General features: G+C 51.8%; 7 protein-coding genes and 1 non-coding gene across 8 annotated transcripts; 4 read left to right on the forward strand and 4 right to left on the reverse strand.

Moving 5' to 3' along the window:
- Window positions 1-280: 280 nt before the first annotated feature.
- On the reverse strand, window positions 281-379 carry BDZ99DRAFT_t52. Its single transcript has one exon. It is a non-coding gene; the product is annotated as a tRNA-Tyr (tRNA).
- A 4,431-nt stretch (window positions 380-4,810) lies between these two features.
- Window positions 4,811-5,775, reverse strand: BDZ99DRAFT_463749 (uncharacterized protein). The gene is made up of 4 exons (XM_033720139.1): window positions 5,453-5,775; window positions 5,319-5,387; window positions 5,143-5,264; window positions 4,811-5,086 (listed from the first exon to the last, which is right to left on the reverse strand). The coding sequence occupies exons 1-4, from the start codon at window positions 5,673-5,675 to the stop codon at window positions 4,919-4,921; spliced, it is 582 nt and encodes a 193-aa protein (XP_033575857.1). The 5' UTR covers window positions 5,676-5,775; the 3' UTR covers window positions 4,811-4,918.
- Window positions 5,776-6,400: 625 nt separating this feature from the next.
- On the forward strand, window positions 6,401-11,308 carry BDZ99DRAFT_571750 (uncharacterized protein; the record flags this gene model as incomplete). The annotated part of the gene is made up of 3 exons (XM_033728127.1): window positions 6,401-7,269; window positions 7,319-7,442; window positions 7,849-11,308. 3 exons carry the CDS (start codon window positions 6,401-6,403, stop codon window positions 11,041-11,043), a joined length of 4,188 nt encoding a protein of 1,395 aa, XP_033575858.1. The 3' UTR covers window positions 11,044-11,308.
- Window positions 11,309-11,672: 364 nt separating this feature from the next.
- On the reverse strand, window positions 11,673-15,536 carry BDZ99DRAFT_509339 (DNA replication factor C, large subunit). Its single transcript, XM_033724396.1, has 6 exons — window positions 15,394-15,536; window positions 15,212-15,291; window positions 15,119-15,163; window positions 14,975-15,059; window positions 12,333-14,935; window positions 11,673-12,276 (listed from the first exon to the last, which is right to left on the reverse strand). Exons 1-6 carry the CDS (start codon window positions 15,487-15,489, stop codon window positions 11,955-11,957), a joined length of 3,231 nt encoding a protein of 1,076 aa, XP_033575859.1. The 5' UTR covers window positions 15,490-15,536; the 3' UTR covers window positions 11,673-11,954.
- Window positions 15,537-15,762: 226 nt separating this feature from the next.
- Window positions 15,763-16,632, forward strand: BDZ99DRAFT_499264 (ribosomal protein L16). The gene is made up of 3 exons (XM_033723647.1): window positions 15,763-15,860; window positions 15,909-16,376; window positions 16,446-16,632. The coding sequence occupies exons 1-3, from the start codon at window positions 15,785-15,787 to the stop codon at window positions 16,625-16,627; spliced, it is 726 nt and encodes a 241-aa protein (XP_033575860.1). The 5' UTR covers window positions 15,763-15,784; the 3' UTR covers window positions 16,628-16,632.
- A 627-nt stretch (window positions 16,633-17,259) lies between these two features.
- BDZ99DRAFT_463751 (uncharacterized protein) lies at window positions 17,260-18,251 on the reverse strand. Its single transcript, XM_033720140.1, has 2 exons — window positions 17,824-18,251; window positions 17,260-17,771 (listed from the first exon to the last, which is right to left on the reverse strand). The coding sequence occupies exons 1-2, from the start codon at window positions 18,019-18,021 to the stop codon at window positions 17,343-17,345; spliced, it is 627 nt and encodes a 208-aa protein (XP_033575861.1). The 5' UTR covers window positions 18,022-18,251; the 3' UTR covers window positions 17,260-17,342.
- An 855-nt stretch (window positions 18,252-19,106) lies between these two features.
- Window positions 19,107-19,814, forward strand: BDZ99DRAFT_41722 (uncharacterized protein). The gene is made up of 3 exons (XM_033716814.1): window positions 19,107-19,257; window positions 19,323-19,423; window positions 19,582-19,814. Exons 1-3 carry the CDS (start codon window positions 19,241-19,243, stop codon window positions 19,758-19,760), a joined length of 297 nt encoding a protein of 98 aa, XP_033575862.1. The 5' UTR covers window positions 19,107-19,240; the 3' UTR covers window positions 19,761-19,814.
- A 4,744-nt stretch (window positions 19,815-24,558) lies between these two features.
- Window positions 24,559-26,063, forward strand: BDZ99DRAFT_389398 (Clavaminate synthase-like protein; the record flags this gene model as incomplete). The annotated part of the gene is made up of 5 exons (XM_033715634.1): window positions 24,559-24,772; window positions 24,926-25,159; window positions 25,212-25,297; window positions 25,354-25,541; window positions 25,601-26,063. 5 exons carry the CDS (start codon window positions 24,559-24,561, stop codon window positions 26,061-26,063), a joined length of 1,185 nt encoding a protein of 394 aa, XP_033575863.1.
- Between the last annotated feature and the right edge of the window lie 152 nt (window positions 26,064-26,215).

Here is a 26,215-nt window from a genome sequence, read left to right on the forward strand (position 1 = left end):
TATACACCACGCGAGGCCCTTAGATTACAGAATAAGGGGAATCCGCGCCGAGTCCAGCTAAGTATCATGCACTAAAACAGTATTTAGAAGTGCTGAAATGTGATTGTTTGCCTGACTAGTGGTGGTAAAACTAGCAAACTCGAGTACTAAAAACAAGAGCATATAGGCGTTGGAGCAGCATATCACTAAAGTGCTACGAGAACACTTTGACCAAGGACATTCCTTCGGCTATCTCCTCGCTCTTCATTCAGGTAATCAATGAGACCGCAAAAAGAATTGTTTCCGGTACACGGGATTCGAACCCGGGTCTCTACCGTCGCACTCCCAGGCTCTGGGGTAATTGTACTGGTAGCGTGTTAGCCAGCTACACCATACCGGATTGTTTTGATTGATGGTTGGCGGTATGGTGAATGGCGCTTATAAAGGTTGGACATGAAAGACTGCTCTTCTGAACAGAGCATAGGAGCGCTGTCCTACCCTGACTTGCCTATCGTTGAGGTTTGGCAAGAAGGGCAGCTAAATGGACCTTGAAGTACACAGTGCCTGTTCTCTACCGGTAGCGTCCAATCTGTTAATTCAGTAGTCTTTTCCAATTGGTGATTAAGTCCTGTTCCCTAGCATCAGCGTCCATTTACCAGGCCCAACTGTGTAGCAGAGGGTAAGCCTCCCAATTTAGGGATCTTGCGTAACCACAGCAGGGAGATGCATGCTTGTATCTGGTCTCTTCTCCCTCGATGAGACCTTTGTCAAATATATTTCCGTCTGCGAAGATTGCTTTAGTTGGTTTGCTGTGGTATCGCGGGTACAGCCATTGGTAGGCAGACGCTCGACTGAGCTGTCACGATGTCTAACTTGCTCATTGTTCTTGTACAATCTGTCTATATCCGATTCAAACACGGCATGCTAGGAGGAAATCTTCTAGAGGCTCATGCTAGTTTTATATGGAAGCCAAAGACGAGGCTGGAGGTTGGGGAGGAGGCGCGGTAGTTGGAGTTGGAGAGCGATTGAGTATCTTCTCAGGAGAAGCTATCGAACAGAGTCCGTCTATATTAACTGAGTGTATAATGAAAAACTACTCTTCAAGGAAGTAAGCTGGGATGCTCAGATAACAACTCCGCGCCGTGAACCGAGTCGTCAATGCTGCTCACACTGAGTGTCGAGATTATATTTCGCCAGTGTTCAGCTTTTCATCCAGCTCTTGAGGCTGCGGCCCTGCGTACAAATACTTATCCCTTGAAATCGAATTTATGTTCTCCTGTTGAAATAACCGGTCAAGCCCTAATTGTGGCTCTTCAAGGGTTGGAGTAGCTCGGATTAGAGCGGCCATGGAAGGTGGAATGACTGCATTGGGCACACAGCTGATACACTAGTGGAGCGTGGAGAGCAAGATATAAGTTGAGGTGGAACGGCGGGATTCTCGGCAAGAGGAGGATTCTGGAGGGGCAGCGAGGTGCCGAATCGAGGGGGAGATGGCAGGGGAGCATCCTAATCTAATAGGAGGTATGGATTCGCCATATAGAGGGAATAATAAGGAGACAACTATCTTTATGGATAGTAAATGAGCAGGAGGCGTGGAATAGCTCGGTGGTGAGGGCGAGGGAGCAGGGGGTGGTGTTGACGTCGGCCCCAAAATTCGCCTCGTCGCGTATCCAACCTTGGAAACTCCTCCACTTCACAACCTCTACGACCACACAGCATTCACTGCCTAACGAGCCATACCCACAATGGGGCAAGCTTGAAACGAACTAACATATAGCTGCACTAACTACTGCAGCTTGGAGTGCCCACAAGCATCCGCAGAGGACGAGGGACGGGGAGCAGGGACAACAGACAAAGCACCGCCTATCTCACCAGCGACCTCGTCAACAAGAATCGAAAAGACGTCAAGGTTAACATGGACCACACTTACTACAGGGCCTTGGATACCTCCATGCTGTAGCATCAGTGAACAGGGAGAAGGAGCAACAGAGGTTGTCAACCCTACCAGCTAGCACCCACACCCACGATACGGCGCCTACCGCAACGATGGAACCACAGTTGAGCTGGGAAGACACGATAGTACACGGCCTCCTTCAAGGGTATAACGGGATGGAAGGTGGCAGCGAGGTTGGCAAAGCAGAGTCCAATGCCACGACTAGGACCGCCGTCCGCGGGTATCTCAAGCTCATCATCCGCCCACAACTAAGTACAACGGAAGGAGAGCGGTGCAAAGCAACAATGAGAACTTCGACCGTACTACTCGATCTTCTTAAACCAAATGGCATCAAGATGACAAGAAAGATGAAAAGCAGAGGATGTTGTCACCACCCTCAGCCCCCACTTCAACGAGAGGAATATGACGAACATAGCAGAAAACAAAGGGATGAATATTGATGATAGGAAAGGGTAGCTTGGAAGATGGTAGCAAGAATAGCGAAGCAAGTCTCGAGATCACAGCATGTGCCTGCCCATAGGTAGCTTGGACCGACGCTTCATCCGTAACCCAGTACAACAGGAGAGCAAGAATGGAAAGCGAGGTAGCGGCCCAACTCTGAGCATTCAATGCCCTGAGACAGTCACCTTATCTTGTTGTGCTCTACTCGTACAGTCAGCCTTCTTTCAAAGAATTGATGATCGAAACCAAGCCATCGACCTCCCTTCGAAACCGCCTAAGCCACATAGATTCGATCTCGTGGACATACACCGACTGCTGGAGGAAACACAAATGGACCGTCTTCACCTGTATAACAACGAAGGCGTCGTCGAGTCATCAAGTATCCTCTTGTAGCAATTGGGGAGCCAATGTCATCGAACAAGGACGACTTCCGGATTCGTTTCAAAGAACCTTGGAGGTAGCCTAGGTGGTCCGATACTGGGTCCAATTCGCGGCATCATTTCTTGTCAACGGAAATTGAGCTACTAGCTGACAGAGGTTACTATCTAAGTTGTCCTATAGACTCATGAGCTGACGTTTGTCAATTGCTGCAATGGTTTGGTCTTTGGGGACGGATCCATAAACTCGAGACCTCTTTAGGGGCTTCAAGCTCAAGTCGAAAGATAGCATCCCAAGGTGGGCAAGACCAGCTGGCATATTGGGTCAAGAAACCAGTCCGATGTGGCCACATTTAGCCCTCTCTTTCTTCAATTTCCTCTCTTCGAGCACCTAATGAATGGTATCATGTCCATAGTCTTCATCTTCTTCAATGCTCTCTTCCTTCTCTTCTACTCGACGTCATTTTCCCATTCGTCAATCTCAATCTTAGTCTCTTTTCATTTTTTACCCTCGCGGAGACCCTGAAGGAGTCATCAGCGTGTGCAGAAAGCACAGTGGATCAATACGAAATGTGGCATTCCGGATCTCTGGGATCATACTGGGCAAAGATCGAACGACTCCAAATTAAACTCCAATTCAGCCCCCACAAGACTTAGCATCTTGTTCGGCTCTTTCGCAGTCCGCTGAGGCACCACAAACAGCGGCAAACGCCTGGAATATGGAGAAGTCCAAGCTACTAATCCCAATGTTGTGGTGTTCGGGCCCGCCTTTCTAAGGTCTACCTCCCGGCGACATATCAAGCTCCTAGATCGGAGTATCCTTTCCTCGCTCTTGACGGTCTGCTAGTATCGTTGAAGGTCTCTGGTCGTGGAGTGTTTCCAAAGCTGCAGGCTGCGATCCGGGTCTAGTATTAGTCTCAATCCAGCCACACCTGATACCTGGTATCTGTGTCGCTCCTCCAGTCCACCAAGCAGTTGTCCTTCCAAAATGCGTCTCGCTTTAGAGCCTAGGATGGGCGTGCGGGAAGTCTCCGAGTTCGTGTCGCTGATAGAATCGCGCGTGGTCAGGTGGCTCTGGTTGGGGACTCCGTCTGTCGCTCTGGTCGCAGCGCAGCGCCTGGAAGCGGGCACAGTCCTCATCAGATCCTGGGCCAATATACCATTGCCGGTGACGATGGTGTCGCAAAGCCGGAGATCCTGCGGTGTGTGGTGGAGGTGCGCAAATAGACATCGTCGTCGCCCTTGTTTGGCCTCTCCGGAAAAACTGCACGTCGCGACAACACGTCAGTTAAAAGCAAACGCCAAACTTCCTAGTTATTCGTTAGCATCTACAGTGGTGCTTCAGCATGGCCTCCGGAAGTGCCAAATTGCGGTTTGAATTACGACGTCGTGATGTTGACATCGTGCGCGCATCATGGAGACCAAGCTGAGGTCTCTCTGACGGCGCGATACAGCTCGCAAAACTCGACTTCAGAGGCCTTGAAATACCTACTACAGACTTGGGAGACTCATATGACACTCCAAACCGCACTCACTGCAAAGACATCAGGGCATACCTGAGGCGCTTCGTCGAGCTTTCCGAGTGCGCATTCACACACGTGCTGGCTGCTTGATTCGCGACCCGAGAATCTTTACATCCTAGCGCTCTTCCTTTTGATAAGGGTTGGAGGCCTATCAAATTGTCAAGCAGTTCGCAATTCTCGAACCATAACAGCGCGATTTCGGGTCGCTGGCAGATAGGTTGTCAAACAGCATCGCAGATCAGGCTTCTAGTTGGCATATCGCATGAGGATCGGAAGCACCTCAATGGGCTATAGAGATGTGCAACTCAGTTTTTTGATTTCAACCTCCGCAAACTTGACATCATAGTGTGCTTTTTTTCGACATCTAGGAGGACCTCAGACAGCGTCAAGGACGTAGGAAACACCAAATGCCGGCATCACGATTTCAAGTGTTGAGCAGATGGTTCTACAATGAGACTTCAAATCAGGCACTCAGAAAAGACACAGGCAGTTTGAATCGCTTCAGTTGTTTATTGTGGGGGGTGCTCCGAAAAGCACCCCCCCGCCCGATTTGGGCATGCATTTGAGGTCGTCACGCCCGCAGGCTCCGAATCAAGCTCCGTAGAGCGGTCTATTGTACAGTGTCACCCCCAGTTGAAGCCGCCTCAGAACTCCATCCCATGTTCCGGAACGAACCCGAGCTTCGCCAGATTCGCCTCCTTGCGCTCCACCTCCTCCTTACGGGCCTCTGATTCGGCTTTATGCAGAGGGAACACGACCTCAACGTCAGCACGGGTCCAGCCAGCCGGGATGTCATCGTCTTTGTCAAGATCCTGGAGAATTGTTAGCGATTTGAAGGGTCATGGCAATGGACATGGAAAACACGTACGATTTCGCCGATCATCGCGATGTTCTCTCCACGAATGATGAACATGCCGCGGGGGACGTCAGCGAAGAGCTTCTGGGCATGGCAATATAGCTTCTCGATCGAGTCCTTGACCACGATATTGCCTGTGGGACGCTGCGTTAGCAGGTAGTCGAGATATGGAGGTGGGGTGGGCCTACCGTAATTGTCGTACGAGCGCATGACACCTTGGATGAACTTATCATCGCGCAGGCAGACGTTGACCTTCTCTATAGGTGGAAGCAGGTGGTTAGCTTTGAGACGCGGCTTGGACTTTTTGAGGAGAGGGACTTACTGTCGACGAGTTCGAGGAGCTGGGCGGACGTCGTGAACGCTTGCGGAGGGAGCTGAGGGACATCTCGAGGGACCGCGCCACCGAGGACGCGACCTTCGTAGGGGTTGCTCTGCTGCGGAGGTTCAGTCGGACCGTGGTCTTGTTGCTGCTGAGCGCGGAGGTGCGCCTCCCAGTCAAGCATGGGCGGCTGGTCATTGACGTTGAGCTTGTTCATGTTCTCCATGATGGCAGGTCAGTGCTTGGGTCAGTGTTGAATCAAGGGTTGTGATGGACCAAGAGGCTCGTGGTGGTTGACTGATCGAGCTCTGGATGTTTTGTGTTGGAGTGAGGAAGCTCTGGCGTTGACGAGGAGCTTTACACGCGACTGCTGCCCCACCTACTCGTCACGTGCTCGTCTGTCAGCCCTACAGTGTCAGCGCTGTCTGTCTCTTCGTGATTCTGCTTTCAATTGACTTGCAAGCCTCAAATCCGCTGTCACGACTCGGTAGCCGCAGCTAAGGTCCCTGCAATGGAAGACCATCGAAACGAGACGGGACTCGCTTTCTGCTTACCTAGCAATCCAGTACTATCCTTCATTTGCCGGTGTTAGCCTGGCCAGGAGGGACAATGACATGGACAACATTCGGCGGATGTCTACCTTCATGAGGCCTAGTAGACAGTGATTTACTCGCGTATACCCTATTAGACCCCTTGTTACTTCGGTATACCCCTGATTAGGACAATGCATAGTCCATTAAAACAGGTCTATCTAGGTATTCAGTTCATAAGAATCCGATGCATTTCGTCCGCTGAGGCGCGCCATCCAGCACGACATCCCTCTGTAAACGGCGTAAAATCCAACTTAATCCTCTTCTGAGAGCAAGACACCTCCCTTGTTTCCTTGTCCATTGGAAAATCCAACCTGAGCTTAATCCAATCCAGCATCCCTATTCGAAATTGCAAGACAACATGTCACTCACTATGATTAAGCAGAAGTGGTTCCCTTCTCGCGACACAACGACCTCCTTCGCCGGCAAGAACATCATTGTTACAGGAGCCAATTCTGGAATTGGGTTCGAGGCAGCAGTAAAGTACTCGGCCCTCGGAGCTTCGAAAGTCATCCTTGGTGTTCGATCCGTACAGAAAGGCGAGACAGCAAAGTCCGCTATCGAAGGCCGGACACACAAGACTGGACAACTTGAAGTGTGGGAGGTGGACATGTGCTCATACGACAGTATTCAGAAGTTCGCCGAGCGTGCTTCGAAAGAGTTGGATCATCTGGATATTGCGGTCTTGAACGCTGGGGTCACGGTTCCCGAGTATCGACAAAGCAAATACAGATGGGAAGAAACACTTCAAGTCAACACACTATCAACATCCTTACTCGCTTTCCTCTTGCTACCCAAGTTGAGGGCTTCCAAAACTGCAGCAAGTGAGCCTGTCCTCGAGATTGTCGGATCAAGTCGTCACTATGCGGCCAGCATTCCGGCCAGCCATAAAGACGCCATTCTAACGTCCTTCAACGCAAAATCGACCTACAACGTGCACGTTAACTACGCAATATCGAAGTTCCTCATCATGAGCATCGTTGGAACCCTTGCGAACATCACTTCGAAGAACGTCAAAGAGCCTGACGTCGTTATTACTGCCGTGTGTCCTGGCGCCGCCAACACCAACTTGGCCCGAGAGTTTGATGCGTGGTACTTCAAGCTCATAGTACCGATTTTCCTGGGCCTTTTCTCCAAAAGTGCCGAAGCTGGTTCCAGGATCATTGTCAGTGGGACGACTTTGGGAGCGGCTGGAAATGGCAAGTTTTGGTACCATGACCAGATTAGACCGTATGCTTCAATTGCCCTGTACTTATATACGATGCTGACGTCTCTGCAGAGATCCACCGCTACTTCAGGGCGAAGAGGGAGAAAAATTGCGGGAGCAGATTTGGACTGAAGTCATAGGTGCGCTGAGGAAGGATGTTGGAAGTATAGACTCGATCATTGAGGCCGCCAAAGGAGTGAAATAGTGTTTTTTGGATCGCAATCCCACATCCCCTTACTTTCCTAGAATACCGAATCTTAGAAGTTATGAATAGAATACGGCAGCCTTTTGAGATACACCTCGTCTTTAGATATCATGTTTGGCCTCGATAAGTTTTGCGCACAGAATGGACACCCTCGTTAGAGCATCGTATAATGTATGCAGTAAGAATCCAATACATATCTACAATTATCGGAGCTACCCCTGAGACTTCCATCAAACTTGGCAATATTGAAGATGAGTATGGCCCGTGCCCAATTCCGTCCCAATGATCGCCCCATGACGTCCCAGCCAATATGGTATTTTCAACTTCTCCATGCTCTACAGCCTGCACCATTGACATGCACATCTCCAACGCGCGAACCTACATCACTCTCCTCTAGCCCAAGGTGGCTCCTCCGCCCTCTCTCCGCCGCAGCGTAAAGCCCGCATCCCACGCCACCTCCTCTCTCCTCCGCTACATCTTCCCATCCACGCGCACCCGAGCACGCGCTCAGCTCTCACGATTCCGCCACGAGACCATCCCGAATTTCAAGCATAGGGCCCAGTCCCGTATCTGCAGATATATCCTCTACCGCCAAGCTACAAAGCTCAAGAAGGCAAAGGACCCACAGAGCATCATCCAGCAACTCCGCAGCTTCGGACGGCACCTGCTAAGACCAGGCCCTACAACTACTTCTAATAGAGACGATGTTGTCGCCCGACGGCGCATGATGAACCAGTCGCGTGGTTCTAACGGCTACGATATGGAGAGTTCTGGTGCTGGTCAAGACATGGGCGGGTATAGGTCCGAGGGACGGGAGCCTGGAGCGAGGAGGAAGAAACTGGCGGGCTATCTAAAGGCGGCAAATGAGCTGCGGCAGTCTTACCAGCAGAGCTACACCCAAGGATGGAGCAGTAACCGGGATATGCGGTATGAGGATGGAGATGACGGCACGCCAGGTGCCTTTCCGGATGCTGCAGTGGTCAGAAGTGGAGAGGAAGAGATGATCTTGTTTCCGAGTTATTCCAGGAAGCATATCAAGAAGAAGCCACAAGCGGAGCCTGGAACAATTCAGGAGACGCCGGGCGACGGACGAGATGTTCGAGACTCAGTTGGTGCTGGAGATGCTGAGTTCTGGAAACAACAGTGGGAGGCTTATGAGGACGATAATGCCATTGTGGATGTCGATGTACGCGGGTGGATATATTCTCCTCACAAGGGACAGCTAACTCGAAAGCACCGCCTATTTGTAGGGGTTGCGAGGAGCCTTGTTGGTATAAATGCACCTCCAGCCAAGAGCAGCGACAGCAGCCGGAATCCGAGTCCGCACAGTGGCCACCAAGAAAGAGCAGCGAGACGGGACGAAGACATGGTTGCCAAAGAAGCCGACGCTATTCTAATGAAAGGCGAGAAAGAGGGTGCTATTGCGGCCAAGGGCGGGTATAGTGAGGCTGCTCGAGATGACGATTCGGACAGCCCATACGATTCGCCTGCACAACACTCACGAAAAGGGTCACATCAACTGAAGCACGCCGCCTCTTTGAAGTCCTTGAATTCCTTGAAAGATGACGATATAACTCCATTGCAGAAACGGCAATCATGGAATCAACCAGCAAATATGAGCCCTACTGAGCTTACAGAAGCAAACAACCATCTAATGGCGCGACTAAAACCTTTCATGTCGAACCCTATGGCGAATGAGCCCATTAGCGTTTTCTTCTATAACGAGGATACGTCAAAGCAGAGAACGGTGTACACCAACGCGGCTGGCCACTTCAACGTCCGTGCAGCTTTAGATTTTATCCCAACTCATGTACGGATAATAGCATCGGAACGTCTTTCTGCTACGACGGAGGTGGTCATAACCGATCCCACGGGCATCAGTCTCATCAGTGACATCGATGATACTATCAAACACTCTGCAATCGGCAGCGGTGCGCGCGAGATTTTCCGTAACGCTTTTATTCGCGAACTCGGCGATTTGACCATCGAAGGCGTTACAGAATGGTACAATCGAATGGCTGATATGGGCGTGAAGTTCCACTACGTTTCCAACTCGCCTTGGCAGCTTTACCCAGTCTTAACGAAGTTTTTCACACTGGCTGGCCTTCCATCCGGATCCTTTCATCTCAAGCAATACAATGGCATGCTACAAGGTATCTTCGAGCCAGTTGCGGAAAGAAAGAAGGGCACACTCGATAAGATTGCCAGAGACTTTCCGGAGAGGAGCTTCATTCTTGTGGGCGACAGTGGAGAAGCTGATCTCGAAGTCTACACAGACTTTGTTCAAGAAAACCCGGGAAGGGTGTTGGCAGTTTTCATTCGAGACGTAACAACACCTACGTTCAAGGGGGGCTTCTTTGATTCCTCAATGGGACCTTTGACTGGCGAGAGGTCGTCAAGTACAGGTACGCAAGGTGGGAGGAATGGCCGAGCGACTGCTTCATTGACACCCATGGAAGAAGATGACGACCCTCATCTCAAGGCAGCAATCTCTGCTTCACTTAAGGACATGGAACGAGAGAACAAGAAGGGCATCAATTCGTGGCCTCACGAGGAGGATTCCCCAGAGAGGAGACCTCAGCTGCCACCTCGTAGATCAACACAGCCACGTCAGCCAGAACCGCAGGAGAATCTCATAGACTTTTCGGACGGTGAGCAGGATCCTGGGTTCCATAACCAATCGCCACTTCGACGTGTCCATACTTCAGCTGAGGTTGAGGATTCTGAGAAGCGTAAGTCCGTAGCCTCGACCTCCAGTGCAAAGTCGATGCCACCGAAGCTACCGCGGAAGCCTGTTGCATTGCGTAGTACTTCGAACGAAGAAGCACCGCTTGCATCCTCTACAACCTCATCAAAGCCGCCTATACCCCCAAAACCTCGCCGTCCATCCAACTCCATCCACGGATCCAGCCCCTTAACCAACCAAGTCCAGACTCAATCCCCCAAACCAAGACCAGCACAAAAGCCACCCACAGAGCGCGCCGAGCCATCATATTCCTACAGGGACTCCGCCCGCCAGAAACTCGCGTCCGCATACAACAATCTCCCTTCCGCCTCCTCATACCTATATGGAACACCACAGGACCAGACATCACCCACCAGCGACTCGGTGCGCAGCATGAGCACATCCTCCGAAGCGTCAACGAAACGCACAGCGCCGCCTCCCCCACCGCCGCGGAGGGCGATAGCCTCCTACCCCGTCGCCGCCGCTTCATACGCCTCGTCGAAAGTGCAAGGTGCATGGAGCGGCGGCAACCCCGCTGCAAGCAGCAATCTCAATATCTCTCAGTCTCAAAGCAATGCGTACAGCACGACGTCCTCTCAGCAATACCCCTCCCGAAACAACGACTCGACTCTTGGTACGAACGGCGGCAACGGGGGCGGAAACGGGCAAGGCATGAACAAGAAAGAGCAGCTTTGGCGACAGCGGTGGGCGCGGGCTGAGCAGATCCTTGGCGATAAGGGCGTTTTGCTGCGCAGCTGGCGGGTGGGGAGTGATGTCATGGACGAAGCCGTCAAGATCGTAGAGAAGGCGAATGAGCGGAGAGAGTACGAGGGGTCTAGAGAGCGGTCTGATAAACGGAAGAAATGAGTATAATCGGTTGCTCTTGGAATTTAGTTGTGTTACGGTGCTTGGGAAACGGGGGATTGCAGCATGGGTAGCGACATCTACAGGAGCGGTGAGCGCTGATTTGGTTTATTGGGTACTCTTTGAAAAACTATGATTCGCGGCGTACTATTCTTCCGTCTCTCCATCGTCTCATAAGGGTTTAGATATTGCCCGAGTGCTCTAGCATGCCCCCCTGTCCTTTGGGCGTGTAATTGAGAGAGAAGTTGACCCACATGGGAGCCCATGCTTACATAATTAGCGCATTTGTGCACGTGACCTTGAGACCATCAGCCTATCTTTCCTCTTCGATAACACCCGCAGCTCTCAAGCTATCCTCCTCAAACTTTCCAAGTAAGCACCCTAGGCTCTTTTGCACTTACCTATTCATTCTAGAATCAGTCAGCCCAGGACTGAAAAGCTGTTACCTCCGCCAAGCCGTCATCATCTGAAACGGTGAATTCGACACAACCGAGTCACGCAGCTCTGGGCCAATCGAGCTAAAACTTAACCTGCAGATTCCAGTTAAATTGAGTAGCTATATCTAAGTGTTTAGTGGTATTTTGACGACTACTGTGACTGCTTGCGTAATGTAAATGATGATATCTTTGAAAGTCATGTTGAGCGAAGCAATGTAGGCTCTGGAAAAGGTATTCAAGATTAACGGCCTATCCTACGAGTATTGCGAGTAGTGCGAATAGTGTAGACACTATACAAGATATCGCATCAGCCTCTTGTCAGCCCATCCTTAACAAGGAGATGATGTCGCAAGGCAGATAAGCGCCAAATATGCTGCAGAAAGGACCACCATAACGACATAGCTACCCAGAAAATATGCTTCGAGAGAGAAGGCATCCCGGCTAGTCGACATAACGAAAGCGCCTACTCAACGTGACTCAAGTCTTCTTCGGGCGTCCCTTTGCCTTCGCCTTCGGTTTCGGCTTGACGTCCTCATCGATATCCATGTCGTCGTCCTCATCCTTCACTTTCTTTCCTTTACCCTTACCAGCGGGAGCCTTCTTCTTCTTCGGCTGCTTGACGTACTTATCCTTGCTCAGATCAGCGTCGTCGTCATCGTCCTTTGCTTCCTCGACAACCTCTTCCTCGTCAGATTCCTCGATAGCCTCCTCAAGATCCGGCTTTTCCTTCGCCGCTTTTTTGGGCGCCGCAACCGAGCTCGCTTTCATGAATGAAAGCGGGTGGGACTGTTGATTGTACCTAGAAATGATCACGTTAGCTATAACCGCAAGTATATCTCAGCACGGGAAACTTACATTCTCGTGAAACTAGCCTTCGCCTGCGTCTCCAGCTTCACCTTCTCTTGATCCATGTACCCAACTCCCAGCTCCATGATTGCGTCGAAGTCGTCCTTAGTGAGGAAATAGCTATCCAGGAGGTCGATAACTTCTGGCACCGCCTCCTTTCCTTCAACTTGGAGTTTCTTGACCATTTTCTCCCAGAGTACAGGAATGTACTGCTGCCGTATCTCATGGCGGTCACCGGAAGACCGCAGTCGCATGTGTCCTTGGATCTCCTTGACGAAACGGGTGAGCTTCTGCTGATTGCTATTCTTCCCAAGCCAGGACGTGAAGCGAGTTTGGTTGCCTGCCAAGCTACCCGAAACGAAGCTGGCTGGCCGGACAAAACTGAAAACGGCGTGCGTTGGCATGAGGCTCCATTGCTGCTGTGAGCCGTGAATCATCCTATCAACAAGGTCACCATCGCTGATACTCTCTGCGGCCTGTTCGACAAGTTCCAGTTGCTTAAGATTCTTCTCACGCCCTTGATACGACAAGGCTCGCATGGGGTTGGTTCCCAAGTAGTTTTCCTCCAGCATGAGATAGCTAAACTCGTGGTCGTTGAAGTACAGCTCGATCTTGTCGTTAAGCGTTGCCTTGCTACTCTCGGCGAACATGCCGCCGCCAAGGATCTTGTTCGTGATGTCCCACGGCTTAAGAATAACGTGCTTTTCCCAGGACTTAGACATTTCCTTCCCTTTATCGAAATTCATGGATGTCTGGTCTAGTTTGGCTGTTGATATCATGTTGACCACTTGTCGAATGTCTGCGTGGCTGCCTTCGATAAGTGCATTGATGACGTTCGGCGGAAGCTTCAAGCCTTCGCGGAACGCGATTGTGGAGATTCTCGACCGAATGTTGTCGACAGTCGGCCGTCTGAACTGCAGATCGAAGGTGCAGTAATCAAAAGGCTTCATCTTCGGGAGGCGGCGGTCGTTGCAGATGAGAATCATCGGGATTTGAGTCTTCTTGCAAACAGCAGCCAAAGCTCCCACACCACCTCTATCTCCAGCTGACATTCCGTCGACTTCATCCATGATCAGGACCAGTTTCTTCTTGGACGCTTCAACCTGCTTCCCATCACCAGAAAAGTAACCCAGGAGAGATGTAGTACTCAGGACTCCTTTGAGACCATTTTCAACCATCTTCTTGCTTCGGGTATCACTAGCATTGCTTTCGACAACATCATAACCTTCTAGCTTCGCAACCAGATGTGCTGCAGTCGTCTTGCCAATACCAGGTGGTCCGTGAATGATGACTGCTCGAAAGGTGCCGCTACCATCCGGACCAGCCATTTTGAAGCCCGTTTTCTGATTCTTCTGAAATTTGTTGAGCCAACGCTGCAATTTCTCGACTGGTGCCTTGTTGCCACAGATCTGGCCAAGGCTAGACGGTGCATATTTGACAGTCCAGAGCCTACTGTCCACCTCCGGTTCATTGCCTTTAGCGGCAGGCAATGGCGCTTTGCTGGCGCTCGCTCCACCAAGCGCTTTTTGCTTGATGTCTTCATCCTTCTTCCGCTGGGCTGCCTGCTTTCGCTCCTCTCTTTCCATTTCAGCCGCAGCCTCTTCGATCTTCTTTGCTTCAATTGCTAGCTTTTTCTCGTACTCGGCAGCCGCTTTCCCGTCACCGCCGTTTGGAGGCAAGCGACGGATTAGCTCCGCAAGTCCGTTCTCGTCGATTGTCTTGATGCCGTTCTCTTTGATCTTACGAAGTTTGCTCGGTCCCGCATCGCTGCCGAGTACCACATAGCTCGTCTTCTTACTCGGCGCTGTGGTGACCTTGCCACCATATCTCTTTACCAGGGCTTGCGCCTCTTCTCGTTGCCAAAACTGACCGACCCCAGTGAAGACGAAAGTCAAGCCAGCCAAACAATTCTCAGCTCCAGTAGGCATTTCCATGCTACCACCAGTGGGCTGAGCACCTTGGTTGCCTCCACCAAATTTGAATTTAGCCGCTTCTTCATTCTGGGGGGGTGGAGTTGGGGGGCGAACGAGTGGAATGCTGTCATAAATTGCCTGGACTGCAGAGCTCTCGGTAGCATCCTCTTTCTTCGCCTTCTTCTTTACGGGTGACTTCTTGGCGTCTTGAGCTTTCCGACCTCGACCCTTCTTCGGAGGTTCTTCTTCCTCATCGTCAAGTTCCACTGATTTGCGCTTTAGGGTAGCACGAGGTTTCTTCGCGTTGGCCTTCGCAGGCTTGTCGACCAATATACGCTCATCATCCTCCGGGTCTGCGTCCTTCATATCGATATCCTCGTTGGGCTCGAAATCATCCTCATCTTTGATAGACTTCTTCTGGGCACTCTTCTTCGGAGTGGCACGAACCGGCAGAACAATGGGATCATCATCCTCATCATCCTCGATCTCAACATAATCGTCCCTCTTCCCGTTCTTCTTGAAATTAGCGGTAAATATATCGTCTCCACCATCGAGATCGTCGTCGAAGAAGTCCTCATCTTCGTCTTTCAGCGCAGCGTACGTGACTGGCTTCTTTGCCCGAGCAGAGGTTTTGCCATTGGTAGACGGTGTAACTGGTAGAGCTTTCGTAGTTTTGCCATTGAGTTTCGAGGGTGTGGGCTTGGGGGTGGATTCGTTAGTCTTCTTCGGCTTGACTACCACCTCGGACCGCTTTGGCTTGTTTTTGCTACCAAAGAATTCTGATGTAGTGGTCGCTTCACCTTCCGGAGATGGGGCTCGCTTTCTGCAGACACAAGAGACATTAGTCCTGCCAATCAGTATACCATGACAGGTGTGGCTTACATCTGCTTCTTTGGTGTCGGTTTCTTCGGGGTAGCTTTCTTTGGCCTAGCAGGTGTCAGTCCAACACTATTTTCTCACTTAGAAACCACGAACTTCTCCTCATATTCCTCTTCATCATCAGAGTCCTCAACGATTTTCCGAGCGGGCCTGCCAGGCTTCTTCTTCGTACTGGTCTGTAATCGCGTACGTGCCATGTCAGCGCTGCCTAATTGGAGGGTGGACAAGGAACAGCAGGGCAAAGAGTCATGGAGGAAGTGAAGAACAGTAGATCACACCTCTACCTTCTTCGAAGGCGGCTTTTGGCTCTGCTGGCTCCCCTGACTTCTCGACTGCGCGCCACCGCCAAAAAAGCTGCGAATGTCCGCCGGCATAGCGCCAAACGTACTCAAACAGGCCTCCTGGACAGCGGAATCGATGGGCAAACGACGCTACAACGGCGATTGTTGTACAGTGTTGTGGTGTTGGCAAATGATGGAGGTAATAAAATTCACGTTGAGGGGAAGGAACTCGACGCGTCCATGACGCCGGACGGGCAAGCGCGACGAGCTGCACTTTATTAAATTACGACGCTAGCTGTATTTATCATCAATGCTTGGCGTAATATATTTCATCAAACCTCCGTCTGAAAGCTCACCACCACGGCTCAATCGCCCACAACCAGCAGCCATGCCCCCCCCGAGGATATGTCCGTTGTTAACGGCTCAATTGAGTCGGCTGGCAGTCTCGCCAGTGCGTCCTAGACGTACGAGTCCCAATATCCTCCATCTGGGTAGAAGCTAAACATTCACAGTTCTCCCCCGGCCTCAACCACTCCTCCGATCCTCCATCCGCGCCTTCTCCACAACTCCAACCCGCTTCAACTGGCTCATGCCGAAAGGTGGCGAAAACAAGAAGTCCCGAAAAGGCCGCTGCCGCGTTCCCACCGGCGGAAGCACGCGCGGCACGACTGTTGTCTGGGGTGACTATGGGTTGCGAATGCGCGACCACGATCGGCGCATATCCGCACATCAGCTGAAGATTGCCGAAGAGACCATCAGGAAGCGGCTACGTGGAATGAAGTTCCGCCTGTATATGCGGATCGCCGCGAACATTGGTGTATACACGAGTGGTAACGAGAGCAGAATGGGAAAGGGAAAGGGCAGTTTCGACCATTGGGCAAGCAGAGTGGCAGTCAGCAAAATTTTGTTTGAGATTCAGGGTGATTTGCACGAGCAGGTTGTGAAGGATGCATTTCGGTTGGCTGGGAATAAATTACCTGGTGAGTTGGACTTTTGCAATTTCCTGTATTGAAGTCCGAATGGAGAAAGCAAGGCTGACAAACTCATAGGTTTATATGAGTTCGTGAAGAAGGGCGACCCGCCAGTAATGGGTATCACGAAGGTTGGATTAAATGGTATCACGGAGGCTGATCTGAGGAGGCCGAGGAGGAAGCTGCCACTTGAGGAGACCGCTGCGAGGTTACCGTCGGCTACACCTGCAGTTGTCTCGACTCCGGCAGTTGTTTCGTAAGCTTGTACATATAAGATCTGTACCTTTGTATATCACTGTAGAAATTCCAGACTTTGTCAGCATCGTCTTTAGCTATTTTATTCGTCTGGCATCTGACTGCATTTCGAGAGATTCTTTTCGTCTCACTTAATGTCAGGAATATTCGACTGTGACATTATTTCATGTTCTACTCATGCAAAAAAGTTTCCCGGTTAACTTGCGTCTCGAACCCAAAGCTAAGCTTAGCAAAATGTATTGATGCAAACAGGATCGCATAAAAGGGCAAAAGGAAAGGATCCCAGAAGGGACAACTCTGAACGGACGAGTAGGGATTTCAGCTACTTTCCTGGGAACTCTCAATGAGTTATTTCGTACATAACCTTTGGGAAAGAGTGGTATCTCTAGCTCTACGCGAGTTGAAGCCTAATGAGGCAGATGCATATTCCCGTCGAGCAAACATGTTACTAGCGTGATAGTGGCCCATTACCGGGGCTTCGTATCACATAGCTAATTAGTCTTTTGAAATCCTCTCCTCACTGATAGGTCGTTCATCTGTCGCGTCATAGTATGCTGGAAAAGTCCGCATATGTATGAAAACCTGATTAGTGACTATCAAGCTCGCTCAAGAAGCACATCAAAAGAGCGATTACAGTACAGGGTATATACGGGGAATATGAGTGCTTCCCAACGCCATTCGCCCGCTAATATCAAAAAAGATTCACTTTTAGCTCAACATTCACTCGTCGTCATACTCCTTTGCAACCCTCCTCTCTCTCCTTGTCAACTCCACCTCCATCTTCTTCTTGCCATCAGCGAACCCCGACAACCCATCGTCGTTATAGTCGAAATAGAGCGCCCACGACCCATCATCTTCCTTCACTGCCATAAACCCCTCCCATCCATCTAGTGTAGTGCGACGTTCAATCGGCGTCACCGTCCACGGCCCTACGATGTTTGGCTCTGCGTCAACGCGCAGCCCATACTTGAGCTCGCAAGTAAAAGAATCCATATACACCCAGTTGAGTTGTGGTGGGTCGTCCGAGATGGTGGTGACCATGCCTTCGCCTTTACGGCCCCAGTTCTCCTCGGGAAATGGAAGAAAATAGCCGGCGAAAAGGTGGCCTCCAGGCTTCGAGCGAGTGGCGTCTGGCGAGGCAATATAGAGCTAAATATTTAGTGGTTGTAAGTTTTGAGCAGTCTTGGAGCGGCTCAAGTACCTTATTATCTCGCAACACCACCATGCAGCCATTTATCTCGCTGGCGCTCCTTGATCTGCTGAAACATCCGACTATGAGGTTTGACTTCACGCCCCGATGCTTTTCTTTGGCGTTTTTGTTCTGTCCCGATCTCACAGCTTCTGTCGTGCCGATAATGGCTGGACACGCCGCTATGGCGGTCATAATTCCTAGAACCATCTTGTTTCGTGTTTGAGCTGTACGTTTGAGGTAATGGTTCGACAAGTCAACACGAAGGAATGATGAGATGGAAACGTTGAATGACACAGATTTGAGATTGACCGGCAAGACAAGCAGCAAGAGCAACGTTAAACTCAAGTTCTAACGAGACACAACGCCTCCCGTGCAGTGTCCCATGGGCATTCATCCATCCCCGCGCACCATGCCAGACTGTCTGCCCACTCCGCCCCATGACGACGTTCTGCAGTGCTCGTGCTTGACCAGGGGTTGTTAGATCCAAAAGCAAGATTACCGAATGTCCGTGCGCTGCTCACCCCTGCTCATATGTGCCAAGCATCGTCTCGCACTCCAGCCCTCCCAAGTATGTTCCTCCCGAACAAGCAACGGGTGAGCAGTCACGCATCCTGCCGCCTTCATCCGAGCTTGGTGAGCTGGCGATGTCCTGAATAACATAGTTAACGGCGAAAACAGCTGCCTCCCCATCGACAAGGCTTTCAAACCTTTCAAGGGTCTGTCATCGTATACCTTGTGTAACCGTCGTCATCCCGCATCCCGGAGACGCCTCCAAACGGCCATTTGCCGGATTATCCTAAGATCAGTACCACAGACAGTGGACCCACCACGAGTGTCTCAGAAAAGATACAGAAATCTTGGAAGCTTGCAAGGATCCCCACCATCAAAGTTGGTCCTCGAGTAGAATCGCGGGGTTCCACTCCGGCGCCGCTGTGGATCAGGGTCTGGTGTGCCGAGTGGTGCACGATGATCCACTTGCGCATGCATGCTGAAGCACAAGGACCCTGTAAATCGGTGCAATGAAGGCAAGATGAACTGTTCACCGGTATGATCCGGGCACGTGGTTGCGGATATCTCAGACTGCGAACCAGAAGCAGGATTTTAATGACCAGCATCCGCGCTCTTCTTCCTATTCGAACCGTTCGCCGCGCTGACATGCATGCTCGCCATACCTTGGAGATCTTGTGAGTGTGCCCCAGGGAAGGATGGTACCAAGAAACGATGCTTGACGCGGCGTCGTCATAGTGGCTAGACCTTCTGCGCCAGCCTTCATAAACACTACTTTCTTCGCTTTGAACCTTCTCTTCTCATCAGCAACTATCCATTCATCAATCCCAATTCAAAACTACGCCGCAAATTTCGGCCTCCATCCCTCATCACGGTCCTCCCTCCTGATTACCCGCAGAGGAAGCAGAATCATACAGCCATGTCTCAAACCAAGACGTCCGTACTATCCTATCAACGACTACGCGTCCTATGTCTCCCACGTAGCTAACATTGAACTTCAGCAAGGACAAGCAACAGAACCTCGACTCCACTGACGAGATGTCGGAGGATGGCGATAACAACGACCAACAACTGGCAGCACCCACCGCTCCTCAACCAATGGGTTCGTTCCAATTTTTCACTACCTACATCTACTTTCAATGTAGCCAATCCTCTCTCACACTACTCATGTCATCCACGTCACTTCACGTCGTTCTAACACTACTCCGCCATCCGATACCTCCCACCCAACCATCATCCTCATACTAATCCACTCTGCAGCCAAGCCCCGCGGAGGCTCCAAGCGAATCGTCCCGGTGCACCAATCGCGCATTGCGGACCGCCCCGCCAAAGTCGGCGAGAAAGACTCGTCACTGAAGATCAAGATCGAGCTGGACTTGGAAGTTGAGGTAGAAATTTATGCCCGCGTGAAGGGCGACATCACGATCGGACTTATGTAGATATGTAAGTCCTGCATCATGAGTGTCGTGCTAGCGCACCCTTTGGTGTGGACCGGAGTTGACGATTGGGATAGGTTGAGATCTATGCGCGAGTCAAGGGTGATATAGTTATTGGGCTATTGTGAGTAAGTTTGCCCTACCTTCTGCACCCACGCGTGCGATACATGTACCCATACTAACGGGTTCGATAGTACCACTTAGTGATTCATTTGGAAAGAGGGTGCTATGAAGGTGGGAGGACCGTGATTGACGGCGGAGTAATGTATTTGTATGGCTGCATGCGGAGAATGTACCATGCCTGCATGGCGTTTCCTTGCTATTGAACGACCTTATTTCCATCTTCCAAACGGAGTGACTTGGAACGGTCTTCCGGGTATCTACAAAAGCGAATGAAAGTATGCTTCAATAAGTTATTCGCATGTCGTGTCCTTCTGCCTAACTGTTCTCACAACTACTTGTGTGTCAGATCAACCCATCACCTTAAAGCTACAGCGGCAAGCATTCGATCTAAGCGGTATTAATTAAGTGGTCAGCGTAACCATTATGCGTGCTCATATGCACTGCATTGTAAGTCCAAGATCCTCGAACTGTACCGAAAGCGCGGCGACTACGCGTGCAAAATCGACCACGCTTCCAGTCCAATTGGCACTGAAAGCACTACTTAGGCTGAAAGCGTAGCCACCCCGTGTGCAATACCAACTACGCTTCGACCTAAGAAGCACTAATAGTACTAAAAAAGCCCATAAGCCCACCCCATCCACATGCCTACATTAGCCCCGTTTTCGGTGTGAAGGCTGCTAATCGCACCAAAAGCGTGGTCTCTATAACGTGCTAATGCTATTCACGCTCTCGGTCTACAATCTAAGTAGCGGTTACACCAAAAACATACGCCCTTTCGTGTCAACATCAACCACCCTCTCGGTCTAAGATCCATCACTCACCCACCGTCTTCATCCCGAGAGCCTCGTCCCCGAACCCGCTTCCGGTCCTGGAATCACCATTTCGACCGAAAGCGCGACCCCTACGGAACGTGCTAATACTACACGCCTTCGGCCTAAGATCTAAGTTGCCTGCACACCAAAAGCGCAACCCCTACATTCTAACACTCCCCACCCTCCCAATCCAAAATCCATCCCTAACCCACCAAACCCCTCCCCTCTACGCACGCCTTCCCACAGTCGTTATCCCAAAAACCCTGGCCCCCCAACCACGCTTCCGGTCGAAACATCCCCATCTCAACCAAAACAATGCCCACTACACGTTGCATAATCCAACAACCCCCTCCAATCTACGATCGGTAACTAAAAAGCAGAAGCGTAACACCAAGCACACCCCCGGTCTAAACCCACTCCTCTACACAGCCCCTTCGACCCTATGGCCCGCCAGGCTACTCCTCTCCACCCCGCACCCCCTCCCCTAACACGCTGTCCGTCCAAAAATTCCCAGTTCGACCGAAAGCGCGACCCACGGTGCGTCCTGATCCCAACGCGCCCTTGTCCTCAAAGATCGATTTACCGGAAGCGAGAGCGGAACGTCAACCAGAGGCGTGGTAGGGGCTTCACTTCCGGCTCTCTCCCTTCCCCGATATAGAGGGGGCTAGACCGTAAGTGGGGTTGTTGGTTGCGATAGTATGCACCTACACCCCCGATAAACAGGGGCGTGGGGAGAGGGGCTGGGTGCAGTGACCGGTCTTAGACCGAAAGCGTAGTGCGCAGAGGAGGTTGCTTGAGATAGAAAGGGGGCCGGGCGTGGTATTGGAGGTAAGTTTGGGGCGTTAGGCTGAGAGCATTACCTCGGAGCCTGCAATAGACGTTGCCTGTATTCCAGCTGCGTGGCGAGATGGAAGCGGGCCTGCGAGAGTGGAGGGTTTGCAACGTTGGATGCCACGAGAGCTGTTGAATTGGGTACGAAAGCAGAAGTTGTGGTCTCGCCCAGCGCTTGGCAGGGAGGGGGGTGGTTGTGAGGTCGCTGTGCGAAGAGCTTACTCAGGGGTATTTCGCGGAAAACTTTTTCGCACAGGACTCGGACTTGAGAAAACAGGTTGGAAAGGTCTTTGCAAAGAGCATCAAAGTATTGATTTGAAAGCGAACTGAAAAAAGAGACTCGTTCTCACCATACCGTCCCTCCACCATAGTCTGAAGCTCGCCGTCTCATCAATCCCCAATCCCACCAACCCGGTCGTCGCCTCTCTCCCTCACCCAGATCTACACTAATAACGCCACTCCACTGGCCACACCTACCTGCCCGCCCGCCCTCTCCCGGCCCGGACTCGCACGGGCCCGACTGCCGAAGAAGCCGAGCGTACAATTGGTCCACCACAACATCAAAACATAACTGGCTCCTCCAACCACCACCGACCAATGCACCAATCCAGCAAACCAGCGTGGCCCACCATCCGCGCATTTCGTCGGATTACCAATCCGGCCGCCAATCCGCTCGCCCTCTCGCGCACCACCCACATGTGGTCTGAGCTGGCTGGGGTGACCGTCGCCGTCTCCGCTTCCCGCCTCACTGTGTCCCCACAACAGGCTCACCTGCCAGCGCTCACACCTCACCCACACACCCGAACCGTCGTCATCTGCCCTCGCACACCTCTCGCTCTGGCCGTCATCACGCTCACAGCCACCGCGCCGCGCCAATCCGCGCTCTTGGCCCCCGTCCACATCGAACTTCCCGCAGCCCGCAAGCCAACCACTCGGCACGCCGCCACGAGTCAAAACCCGGGGCGGGGTTTCGACAGCCTTTAGTAGGTGTGGGCCGGACGGACAGCCTCGGTCGGTATCGGTGCGAGGCGCGAGGCAAGGCGGGACGGGACGACGGCCGGAAGCCCTCCCAGTGGCTTGGACAGCAACGTGGAGCACGACACGGGGGGGAGGCTTGGCGGGTAATTTTGATTTAGGCGCCAGTTCCCAGCTACGGGATTCTCGATTGCGCACTGCTAGGGCGGGAGAATGGCATCCGGACCTGCCGGGGAAATTAGTGCGAGCGGCAGCTATCACGGCCATGCACGACAGCGCGCATTTGGGTGGACAGGGGTGTTCGGTGAGTGTTTGAGTCGAGATGTGATAGACTGTGCAGGTGAGGTCGCTGGCCAGATGGGGGCTTCGGGATTGGCCCCGTGGTGGCGACGATGGTGGGCATTTGACAGCGCACCAGAGGACTGTCGTGAGAAGTAGTTGGTGGCTAGCTGAGCTGAGTGGAGCAGCAGTAGGAAACTATTGCGCGGACTAGAGGTCTAGTGTTTCTGGAGAGCTTGTAGTCCACATGGGCTAGAGAAGGTCCCTGTCCGGGATAATGCAATGCTGATGGACAGCATGCAAAGTGATCAGCTCTGCATGGGTGCTCCGTGGTGGCGTACTGCAGTCGCAGAGCGGAGAATATCTTGCTGGATATACCCGGAATGAGGCGGTTTCGCTCTAGGACTTGAACGTAGCTAGTGGTGGTGCCGATAGTCTTGAGAGGAGCAGGAGGAGGAAAGGCTGCCGAGCTATTCGGCGTGTGGCCGGATTCGCTGACGCGACGATGATAATTGCAGCCAATTGGAAAAAGAGGGCGGGTTTTCCAACGAATACCGCCGGATCGTCCAATGACACGTTTGGCTTTTGTGCACATTACTCGTGGTGGAGGACCAGCCGGGATCAATCAGCAACCAGGAATATCGAGGCTGACTTGGCAGTGGACAGCCCTATACCGGACTGGTCAGTGCACCGCCTTATCATCGTGAAGCTGGATCCGAAAAGCTGGAGGGCCTCGTTGGTATTGGGGAGCGGTAGCAAACCCCACGCGGGATGAAAGGAAAGCAAAAGCAACGAGAGAAACGGCTGCACATGGGTATGCAGCGTGCGTCATGCTAGCAAGCGCCGGACGCGTGACGATCTAGGCAAAGCATGATGCATTGGCTGCATAATGAACTGCCGTAGCGGGGCTTCAGCAGCTGCTGGACCTAACCGATGTCGCCCTCCATGGCCAGTCCAAGACGTGGGCGGCGAGCTGCCTGGGTGTGCCGAGGATCGTGCTGAGCTGGACGTCGAGGAACCCTAGATCAGGACCACCTCGCTGGAAACTGCCTTGATCGCCGCCGATTGCCCGAGGATACAAGGGTGTGTGGTTTGATATAAGGCTGCCAGCGATGCCCGGCCACGCAATCAGTAGCGGCCACGCTTGCAACGCCGGACTAACTGTCAGGATGCAAGCACTCCAGCCAGACTTCGTCCTGCATCGTGGAAGAGGGACCACGGCAGCTCCATAGACAGCTAGCTAGCAGTAAGCAAGCGCTCCGCGGCGATCTCGCAGCAAGAAAGAACATGTGGGTCAATGGCGGCTGGTGTATGGACGAGTATATCAAAACGACATCGATAACGTGTTGGTGGAACCAGAAATCGGAGCTAGCGGGCGGTGTCGATATCAAGTGCTGCGATAGCTATCCTTGCTGGACATAACTGGATAACGAATAGAGAAAGAAAAAACAATCAACGCAACCGAGTAATCTCCCGGAAAGCGCGTCGCTGCAGCATCAGCTGACGGCTAGTGACGGGCCAAACGCCAAAGTGAATGCGATCCCTGGTTGTGGCACAGGATTTGGAGTATACCGTTTTCTCAGTGGTGTACTGAGACGGCTCGATTTCCGCAACTTGAGGCTCTGTCGGCCAGTCAAGTTATCAGCATGCTTGGAGGTCTGCTGGGTACATATAGGCATGGCCATGGAAGGGCTAGCTGTGTCGTCTGTTTTGCAATCATCGTTTCCACTTCCCCGAGCACTAGTCTCGAAACCTCTAAATATTTACTTCGTTAATCAACCATGTCCGACTCGAGCTTAAGTGAGAGACCGTCTCTGGAAAGCTTGCGCTCTCATGCCTCCTCGAACTCGGTTCAATCGCAACCGGACACGCTGCCTCCGGCCGTCACCGGTCGTTTGGCGTGGGAGGGCAGTGAACTCGCACCCGAAGAATATGTTGTGGAGCTAGAGACGGATGAGATTGAGAATATCAGGGCAGCCGTCATTTCCTTCAAATGTAAGAGAAGCTAAACCGAACCAACGTACACTATCAGATTGGGAACGACTGCAACATCAAGGTTGACTACTCTGGAAGACGACACTCGTACTGTAGCTTGAAGAAATTGAGAGTACCATGTGTATTGGCCATGCAAATGCTAACAGGAAACAGTGCTTGGGTTGCCTCGGAGTCGTATCGACAAAGAGACATTCCCATTACAGTTGGGGCTGGTCAACAAACTGGCCTCTTTAAGCAAAGAAATCCACAATGGTCGAGGGGTGGTTGTAGTCCGAGGCTTGCATGCGGCGGGATTCAACGACGAAGAAGCTGTGATTGCTTTCGCTGGAGTATCTTCTCATGTCTGTCCCGAGAGGGCGACAGACTCTTTCGCCGATCAGACTCTGAGTGAGTGTCTACCGCAATATGAAATGGTTTGGACAATGTGCTGACAACTCAGGTCACATTCGCGACGCCACCCAGGACAAAGTTCCCGACTGGGCACGGGAGCTCGGCCTAGCAGGATCAAAGCTCCCAACAGCAATGGTACGTCCATGCGCACTACTGCAGCTCATAACAAGTACTGATCTATGAGACATCAGGAGTTCCATGCCGACCGATTCTCCGGAGACGTACTAGCATTATATGTACGGAACGATGGCTCTAGTGTCGGCGGCGGTGAACAATTCATCGCAAGCTTCTGTCGAATATACAACGAGCTCCTGGATGTGGCGCCAGATGCGTTGGAGACTCTTGCGGCACCAAATTGGCCTTTCGAGTTGAAACATCCGTGAGTACATTCAAGCAATAGATCCCAAGATATGAAAACTGATAAGTCGAGTCGAACAGTGTCCATAAGCAGCCTTACCTCGAGCTTGGGCCAGCAATGTTCCTAGCAGGAGGCAAGCCGATTTGTCAGCTTGTGAAAGCACCATTGCTCGGAAGTCCAAAGATCCCGAGGTCAAAGTCTATGCCGCCACTTTCCATAGATCAGATTTACGCGCTGGAGGTTGTCGAGGGTCTAGCTCGCCGCTTTGGCACGAAGCTCGATCGGCGAAACGGAGACATTCAATTCATCCATAATCTGAGCATCATGCATGCTCGTTCGGCTTATGGAACTAAGCCATCCCAGGGCAGAAGTGGAAGACACCTTTTGCGAATGTTTCTCAGGGACCCCAAAAACGCGTGGAGTAAGCCTTACGGATATCTTCCAAAATTCGAGGACCCATTCGCGATAGGCCGAGAACAGAATCTTCCAATCCTCGACATGGATCCCTGGCGGAAGATCACAGGTCGTGAGAGTCACGGCTAACACGACCGCAAGTTGCAACGGACGTACATGGTGGCTATCTGATGCTTGATATCCCCACGGCTTGGCTATCTGGATTAGTTCATTGAACGGTACACAGCTTGTCTTAACGACGTTGACGAATATTTGGACTCACTCATATAATTCGTTTGGTA

This window comes from Mytilinidion resinicola, assembly GCF_010093595.1.
Source record: "Mytilinidion resinicola strain CBS 304.34 unplaced genomic scaffold BDZ99scaffold_11, whole genome shotgun sequence".
Classification (NCBI taxonomy): Eukaryota; Fungi; Ascomycota; class Dothideomycetes; order Mytilinidiales; family Mytilinidiaceae; genus Mytilinidion; species Mytilinidion resinicola.

Excerpts from the sequence above, each read along its gene's own strand:
- BDZ99DRAFT_463749 (XM_033720139.1), bottom strand. The coding sequence starts at position 5,675 with ATGGAGAACATGAACAAGCTCAACGTCAATGACCAGCCGCCCATGCTT. Across the intron at positions 5,265-5,318 it reads GCGCTCGTACGACAATTACG|GCAATATCGTGGTCAAGGAC; the intron begins GTAGGCCCACCC and ends AGCGTCCCACAG. Across the intron at positions 5,087-5,142 it reads TCGCGATGATCGGCGAAATC|GATCTTGACAAAGACGATGA; the intron begins GTACGTGTTTTC and ends ACAATTCTCCAG.
- BDZ99DRAFT_509339 (XM_033724396.1), bottom strand. The coding sequence starts at position 15,489 with ATGCCGGCGGACATTCGCAGCTTTTTTGGCGGTGGCGCGCAGTCGAGA. Across the intron at positions 15,164-15,211 it reads GAAGAGGAATATGAGGAGAA|GCCAAAGAAAGCTACCCCGA; the intron begins GTTCGTGGTTTC and ends GACACCTGCTAG. Across the intron at positions 15,060-15,118 it reads CCGACACCAAAGAAGCAGAT|AAAGCGAGCCCCATCTCCGG; the intron begins GTAAGCCACACC and ends TTGTGTCTGCAG.
- BDZ99DRAFT_499264 (XM_033723647.1), top strand. The coding sequence starts at position 15,785 with ATGCCCCCCCCGAGGATATGTCCGTTGTTAACGGCTCAATTGAGTCGG. Across the intron at positions 15,861-15,908 it reads CTCGCCAGTGCGTCCTAGAC|TTCTCCCCCGGCCTCAACCA; the intron begins GTACGAGTCCCA and ends AAACATTCACAG. Across the intron at positions 16,377-16,445 it reads GGCTGGGAATAAATTACCTG|GTTTATATGAGTTCGTGAAG; the intron begins GTGAGTTGGACT and ends ACAAACTCATAG.
- BDZ99DRAFT_463751 (XM_033720140.1), bottom strand. The coding sequence starts at position 18,021 with ATGGTTCTAGGAATTATGACCGCCATAGCGGCGTGTCCAGCCATTATC. Across the intron at positions 17,772-17,823 it reads TGGTGTTGCGAGATAATAAG|CTCTATATTGCCTCGCCAGA; the intron begins GTACTTGAGCCG and ends CTAAATATTTAG.
- BDZ99DRAFT_41722 (XM_033716814.1), top strand. Across the intron at positions 19,424-19,581 it reads CACCGCTCCTCAACCAATGG|CCAAGCCCCGCGGAGGCTCC; the intron begins GTTCGTTCCAAT and ends TCCACTCTGCAG.